The 8382-nt window shown below is 37.2% G+C and overlaps 1 protein-coding gene across 14 annotated transcripts; it reads left to right on the plus strand.

Moving 5' to 3' along the window:
• The first annotated feature begins 1091 nt into the window (after positions 1 to 1091).
• LOC121787365 lies at positions 1092 to 5226 on the plus strand. Of its 14 annotated transcripts, none has more exons than XR_006047354.1 (8): positions 1095 to 1397; positions 1713 to 1872; positions 2162 to 2204; positions 2295 to 2513; positions 3209 to 3292; positions 3369 to 3540; positions 3632 to 4068; positions 4903 to 5226. XR_006047354.1 is itself a non-coding variant. In XM_042186079.1 (5 exons), the coding sequence occupies exons 1-4, from the start codon at positions 1095 to 1097 to the stop codon at positions 3471 to 3473; spliced, it is 651 nt and encodes a 216-aa protein (XP_042042013.1). In that variant the 5' UTR covers positions 1092 to 1094; the 3' UTR covers positions 3474 to 3487; positions 3632 to 4036. The 14 variants fall into 14 exon arrangements, 1 of the variants encoding a protein (XP_042042013.1); XR_006047353.1 differs by having other exon boundaries at positions 1096 to 1397; positions 2355 to 2513; XR_006047352.1 differs by having other exon boundaries at positions 1713 to 2204.
• The last annotated feature ends 3156 nt before the right edge of the window (positions 5227 to 8382 follow it).

Here is an 8382-nt window from a genome sequence, read left to right on the forward strand (position 1 = left end):
AAAAATAATTTAAATCGAGCGAGTTACGTAAATTTAAAGTTTTTGGATAATTTTAATAAGAGGGCAGTTGACATTAATACCCTTTAATTTTATTTAATAATTATTTAAATTTAAAATATAATCTACTTGACATTATATCAACCACTAGATCTCCTAATCTAATGGTTAAAAATTGGTCTTAATTTTGGATTGCTAATTAGTTAACAATTGATCTCATTCTCCTACTTCGTACCGTGATAAAATTTAACTAAAAATCTATTATTGCATCTTCTTAAGATGCTAATTGATTCACCATGATCCTATTATATTAATCTGATTTTTTTTCGTGTAAAAGTCATTGTATTCTCATTTGTAAAAATTAACTTGACATATAGAAATTACTAATACAAATATTTATTATTGATATGCTGGATATTTTTTTTAACTTATAAGAGAATATGTTTCTTTGTGGTCCTTCTTTTATGGTAGTATTAGTATGTGTATATATTACAATAACACTTAGTTTTTGATAATTACACCTATTCCATGCAATAAAACTAAGTACGTATTACTATTATTATATCTTAAATATTACTAGTATAAAAGAAGTATTGTATAAAGAAGTACTTCATCCGTTCCACGGTAGTTGAGTCATTTAATTTTCTGCACTCGTTTTAGGAAAAATAATAATAAATAGTTAAAGTGGAGAAAAAAATAAAGTAAGAGAGAGTATAATGTATAGAAGAGTCTTATCTACATTATACTCTCTCTTACTTTACTATTTTTCTACTTTAACTATTTATTATTATTTTTTTAAAACGAGTGCAGAAAAAAAAAATGACTCAACTACCGCGGAACGGATGGAGTATTCAACGTAAAAATTTAAAAAATATTTTTATAATATATTTTATAAATATATCAATAAAACAAATCAGTCTTAAGTAATTAGTGATAAAAATAAAAAACCAACTTTTGTAAAAAATGATACGTGTACTATACGGAGTATGAAAGAAGTCGTGCTGTATGGTGGGCCATGGGGTTGAAATGCAATTTGTATTAATATTTACCTAAACCATAATAAAAGGGAAAATGGGTTGAAAATGAAGATAAATTGTATGTCTGCGTTTTACTCCATTTCCTATGCGTTTAATGCACGGTGCTGTGTTTTTATAGACATCAGAGGATTCGTTCCCTTCAACACACCCATCAAGGAATTAATCCCAGCCCAAATAAATTACCCTTTCTATCTAAAATTCTTTTTCGATTTGAATTCCCCCAAATTAGAATTCCCGTTAGAAAAAGTATCACTCCCATTAACCGCCTCACTTTCTAGTCTCGATTTCTCCGGCTGCGACGACGCCTCCGATTCCGGCTGCTCATCGTGGCTCCAGGCGCCGCCGACGTCGAAGCAATCTCCGGTAACTTTTTTCTCGCTGAATTTGCTTTTAGTTCTATGTTTATTTTAGTTTTGTGGAAATGGAGTTTGATATGGGTTTGCGAAACTGGTTTAGTTCCCAGCGGCGCGTTACTGAGTGGTAGTGTTGGGGGCGAAGTTGTAGTTTGTGATAATGCGTGCAAATTAAGCTACAAAAAATGGGTGTAGGTGATTAGGTGTATTATGGAGTTTTAATTTGTTAAATTTCTTGGCGGTATTGTCCTTTTCCTTGTTTATTTGTATTTTCCTGCTATTTTGTGTTCCTTTTTGGAATTTCACTGTCTTTGTTGCATGTCAGTGTTTATTTAAATCGACGAGGCGGGATACACGTCACCGTCGACCTCCTCACGGACTCACCGTCTGATTTCGGTGCCGCCGATTCTCTCTGAGCGGCTCTCCAGAATCCACCAAGCAGTCGTTGCAGCGGTGGACTGCCGTGGACTTCTCGGCCTAACTAAGTTGTTTCCATTAACTTTCCAGTTTATAAATTTTATCTTCCTGTTTGGCTAGATATGTTAGGGAGTTAGATCTGGGTCATGATATATGGGTTCCCATCTTGATTTGTGAAGCTATTAAACTTATTGTGATGTCCAAACATTCTTGGGTTGAAAGAGCAGGTCATCGCTTGTTTATTTGTAGATTGGTGTTATTCCTTTGAGCATTTATCTTAGAATTTGGTCTCAGCCATTTTGCAAGCTAGACCCACTGACTGACTCTATTTCTCTCTCGATTTTGATGGTGAAACAGTTGTGTGATGCTGGAACTGTAGTTTGTTGGGAACTCTGCAGAGGTCAAATCTTCAATTTCTTGGCTTGTTGTATTAGGGATGTACTCGTAGAAATTAATAGGGTTGTTCTAAATATTACTGTTTATGTTACAGATATTGTTATTGGTATTTATACTTCGGAATGCACATGTTGGAATTACATGATTATTGCAGGTTGACATGGAAAAATATGCAAGGAATCTTCCTCGTCACCTTATTGCAGTGATTATGGATTGGGAAATGGACAAATCCACATTCAAGTATTTGCTATGTGGAATTCTTCTCTTGCATTCCATGATTCATCTTGCCTCTCGAGTGCCCAAAATTGAACAGGTTATCGGAAGTCAAACTGTATTTTCTATCATCATATCAAGCAGACGACACTGGTCTAATTTTTGTTAGTTTTCAAAAGCCCTATATTACACTTATAATTGGATTTGTGTGCTGATTGATGCAAGATGACAAACGTACACGGATTGAAAGAATTTTTTATTTTGACTTGGTTACTTTACTAGTGACATGTATTCTCTTATAGTGGTTTTTTCCACTGCATCATGTAACAGTATCTTTGTTTTCACTTTCCTTCTTTTTGCTTTAGGAAACTATTGTAATAGATGGAGGTTTAAAAGTATCTTAACAAGTTTTTTTCTAGTTATCCTGACAACCTTTCTGCTTAATTTCCTCTAGTTTTAGGTATGTGCAGTTGCTAATGTTTTTGCATAAACCACAACTTCCTAAGCTCATAAACTCACCAATAAAATGCGCTACTTAATGTTGTGTAGGTATTTTAGTTCCACTTCTCCAGGGCCCTTTTGGTCTTTAACCTTTAATAATTATGATTCACAGCTCCTTATCTTCACATTGATCCTAGCTCTTTCTTAATTTATCTTTGTTGTTTATTGTACTTGAAAATTATTGACACTCTCAACTTTTGGCATCATACTTGTTACGTGTATCATGATATGGTTATATTTGTATACATCCTTTGTATCCCCCTTAATTCATATATCATCATATGTTTTCTTCAGATATTGCTTGATGATGTGAAGATATCAGAGCAACTGATTGACCTGGTCTTCTATCTGCTAGTTCTACTTGGTCCATACAGACATGTCAGTATTCATTTCCTTGAAAGTTTAGATCTTTCCTCTGTTGTTTGTAGATATGTACTTACTACTTCGTATCCAGGAATCTCACACCATACCCAATGGCATGGTTCTTCTTCATTCGGCTCTGGTAGTTTGTATTATAAAATTGTTTCTCCACACTACCAAGAGGTTGCTCAAGCATTGAATGCATATTACAAGGTAGCAATCCAGGATTTGGTGAAAACTAAGAACATTAAATTACTTGTTTAATGGTATAAATCTTCCTACTCCATCATCTTGATTGTTGTTATTTCAATGTGTTATCAAGTAATGTTGTGGCTGAGTAAGTAGAGTTGGTGGCAGGTGGACATATTCATAGAGGCAGAATTTGCTGCTGTTTGTGTAGATGTCAAGTTTCTGCAGACCAACGATTCATCTGGAAGTGCTTTCCCTACTACTGAAGAGACCTTGAATCACCTCTGCCAGAGTGTGATTCTTCTCTTCAATTTCTACAGTCCTTGTGTCAGCAAAAGTTGTTCCTGGAATGCATTGTGAAGAACAAGATTTTATCCTTTCATCTGATTAGAGTTTTCACTGCCTGAAAGCATTGACATTTCTTTAAAATGTCAAATGTGGTGAATACATGTTTCTGCTCCAGGGAACTTGAGCTGGAATTTCTATTTTGCATACATGTTTCTGCTCCGGGACTTCATTTATTTCTGTCCAAGTGAGATAGTAAGAGATTCCATAATCAGCTTGATTTGCTTATGTGGCTGCAGCTTTATCTGATGCATGTTGATGTATGTCCTACATTTGTTTGTTACATTTGAGCTTGGGTGAAAAAGTTGATGTTTGATACGTGGGAATGTAATTCCTTGTCTCCCAATAGTATAGCACATTTGGTCGATGTGGTTTAAGTGGATAAAGGGTTTTATTGAGGGTCCCACTATGTTGTGAAAAAATGCGGTTTTTTGATAAATGTGTCATTGGAAGTTTGAAATATAAACTAGAGTGTCTTCATGAACCAAAATGGAAAGTGCTAAATTTTAGGGGACACCAGACATAGTAATTGTGCTATAGAACTGGGGGACGGATAAAGTAATTGTTACACTAGAGAATGATTATACAATGTTGGGCAGTCAATTATTTTTAAGCTAGATTAGTACTGTGAATTAGCATATTACAAGTTCTATTAATAGCATTTATAACTTTATCCCGCTAGAGAACTAAAATCTCACACTTCTGAATTCTTTCTTCATTCCTGTTTACTTTCTCTTTTTCTTTTCCCCTTTTGTTTCTTTATTATTTATTTTCTTCCTTGTGTCATGTTTATTAATTCAGGAGTAGTGTGGTAATGTAGTCGTTCTTATTCTGGTTTAGGCCGTCATGAACTTAAAATTATTGGGCTTAGACAATATTTCCTCGTACATGGCTGCTATCTCTCACCTAAAATCTAAAGCTTTATCTATTGCGAGTGCACTTTCCAATTAAGATTAGTGGATTTATGCCTTTGAATAATACAACTGCTGCTGGTAAAGTTAGCGCACCTTAAAATTTTTATGTGCTTGTGCTTGGTGTGGTTGTGTAAACCGGCCCTTATTTCTTTGAAGTAAATGTATTTTTTTCTGCTGCAGCTGTTGCACCTTTGTGAAGCTGAAAGTGTATCCTACCTGGAAGAGGTGGCCAGCAAAACATCAACTCAGGATGTGGCAAAGTCTGTTGGTGTAACGACCCGCTAAGCCGATATTATTAGAAACAATATTATTAGCCAAATTACTTATATTAGTAACTTTTATGCGATTAGATTCGAGCTACAATAATTTGTCGTTGTTATTATTTTGATGATTAGACAAGTGAATAGAAAGCGTAAATATATGTATATATATATTACTCCTAGTATTTCTAAAGAAAAATCGGGTACGTCAACAAGAGTAGCTCCGATCTGACCTTGGTTTTTTTTTCCAGCGCTAAATCAAACAAATAAACAAATAAAATTTTCTTTCTTTCCAAAAGAATAATCGAATGAGATAATTATGGTGCAGATCTTTTAAGATAGATTTTGGCATATCATTTATTATAGCATTAAATGCTAGCAGAGAATGCATTAAATGCTATACAAAAGGAGAATGACTAAGGGGAAGAATGTTGGCAACTTGCTGTCAGCAAACTTGCTGCCAACGTATCATGTAGAAGTTTAGATACATCCACATGTATAACAGTCACTTTCTTCACCACTCATCTCTATCAAACCCCAACTTCTTCCACGTAACAACAACTTGCAACAACTTTAAGAAGACATCAGACATAGCAGTGTGTGTCCCAGATTCAGCCATACCAGACACTTTTTTTACTTTCTACTTCTAAGGTAATTTGTAATTCTCTTAACTTTTAATACAAATACATACATCCATGAAACATAGGACTTTTAATGATGCTTTAGACAACACCAAAAAGCATGTGACTCTTATAACAATTCTATGTAGACCTCTGAAATAAATATAGAAACTCATCTTGAACCAATCTGTAAATCTGCCGTGAGGAACTTCCGGCAGCGAGCTCGGCGCTCCGTCGTCAACGATGGCAGCCCACGCTCCAAAAACGCATCCTTGCTTTCTTTCCATGAATCTAGAAATCTTGGAATGAAATTAACAAAGTCTATTATCACAAAGGTATTTAAAACCTAAATAAATAAAAAAAGGGGGAGGGGATGAAGAAACCGATCACCTACCTGTCGGAAACGGCGTCGGCCGCTGGAGATGAGGGTCTCGACGGCGACGGCGCTGGAAGGGAGGGGAGGGCTGGTGGATACAATCCCCGCCGAGCTGAAACCTCGGCAAGAGCCGAGCATGGTCCCCGCCGAGCTGAAACCTCGGCAAGAGCCGAGCATGGTCCCCGCCGAGCTGAAACCTCGGCCAGGGCCGAGCATGGTCCCAGCCGAGCTACAACTTCGGCATGAGCCGAGCAGGGAGTAGGAAACGACTCCGGCAGACCTACAGCCTCGGAAAGAGCCGGTCGAGGAGCAGAGTGTAGCAAGGGAGGAAGTATCCATTGCGAAGACAGGGCCGGCGAGGAACGTGAAGCCTCCGAGCCGATTCGGCGACCTTGGGGCTGTAATGCATATTGATTTGAGGTCCATTCCGAAATTAAATTATTCCGGGCCTAAGAATGAAATGGTTAAGTAAGCTAAAATAAATAGTTGTGACCCAAATTGTTTTATTTTTTTAGGAGTAATTAGTAAAGTATAGAATATCAAATTTTGGTTGGAATCTAACTAGCAAACGAAGTGGAAGTAAATAATGCAAGATTTGGAAATTTCGAATAATAATAATAATAATAATAATAATGTTAATAATAAAGTTAAACCTTGAGATTTTATTTCTCATTTAATCAGATTAGTTTAAAACTGAATTAGTATTTATTTTTTTTTCCTATTGTGTTGTTTCAAAAGGTTATCTCCGCAAGTAAGGTCGGAGTAAGAGATTCAAGTAAGGAAAATAAGCGATCAAGGTGAGCTTTCCTATACTAAAAATACAAATCGTATTTTATGAAAACACGAACACATGTTCGTGATTCTTAAAGATGTTGTCTTGCCATAAATGTTTTTGTATGATGCCTATCTGTTTGGCTAAGGCCAAAGGAATTATGAATGATGATATAAGTCGAATTCGGGTCCCAGTGAGGGTGGTGTCCCCGCTCGGACTAGTGTACACAAGCTCCCTCTGTCATGTTGGGCAGAGCAGGTGACCGAGGAAGGTGGCCACCTTCCCGGCACAAGGATACCTCTGACATGTTGGGCAGAGAAGGTGACCGTGGAAGGTGGCCACCTTCCCGGCACATGCATGTAAGGTGACCGTGCGAGAACACCATCTCGACGGCACAAGGTGATCAGATATGGCTAAGTACAGGAAAAAGGGCCCAAAGTGAATATTTTAGTAAGCTCGGGTCTTTTCAATAAAACCCCGAGTATTACTGCGATGATGGCTTGACAATATTTTCAAATGTATATTTGTAATTTTCGGCATTATGTTCACTGAGTACTTTTTGTACTCAGCCCTGCATATTTCTAAACGTGCAGGTTGAGTCGTGGAAAGGGGAAGGGATAAGTGCTGTGGAGAGCAATCTAGTAGATAACTATGAACAAAACTCTCGGAGGTTCATGTCTCCATACATGGACCGCGTTCTTTCGTTTCCGCTGTGCCGGTTAAGAGGCAGTGTCTATCTTACTCTTTACTCTGATAATCAGAACTTGTATGAACGGTCACTCGATTCTACATGATCGAGTGTATTTTGGTTATAAGTATTTCCGTATTTAAGTTATTATGTGTGTCTCGTTTTGCTTTGGCTTTAATTTCCCCTAAATTCTATCCCCGCTTCTTATAATCCCTCCTTAGTCGCGAATTCCCCGGATTATGCTATCCTTAGCTAACTGCGGTCGTGACAGAGTGGTATCAGAGCATTCTTTCTCGCTCAGAACCCGAGGGTCTTTTTCAATAATATTCGGTCTAGCATTGTTCCGCTAGGCTTTTTCCTCTAATAAAAGAGACTCCCAGCACCTACCCCCAACACGCTCAACCAAAGCAACGGTAAGTGATTATACTTTGAAAGCAAGTGTGTATTTTCTATTTACTGAACTGTGTATTAAAATTTTTTTTTTATACATAGCCTTAACGGAACATCAATCATAATTTGCCAACGCTTCCCTGAGCGAGGCAACAAAACCAAAAACATTATAACAAGTAGTTCCGAACGATAGTGAAATGTATGATGTGACGTAGAAGTGACTTCTAGGACTGTTTCTAGTACCCAAGTATAACACAGTTGGTTACGACTTGTAGGAATGATCGAGCTTTTGCATCGCATCACGTTTATGTCTTTATGATTTGTACACATATTTAAGTATGAGAATACGAGAATCTGAACGATACGCCTTCTTGTAGATGGTTTATCCTGCAGTCGAGGACATTCTCTTTGAGTACTTCACATTTGTGATGCTCGTAGGAGAAGATCTTGGGATACTTCTAGCACAGTTCAGGTGGCTCTGGGAGAGAGCGCACCCATTTGGAGTGACTCACTATGACGGTATCCGACGGCTTATCTGGCTTCTACCCTCGGAA

The sequence above is a fragment of the Salvia splendens genome, chromosome 22, assembly GCF_004379255.2.
Source record: "Salvia splendens isolate huo1 chromosome 22, SspV2, whole genome shotgun sequence".
NCBI lineage: Eukaryota > Viridiplantae > Streptophyta > Magnoliopsida > Lamiales > Lamiaceae > Salvia > Salvia splendens.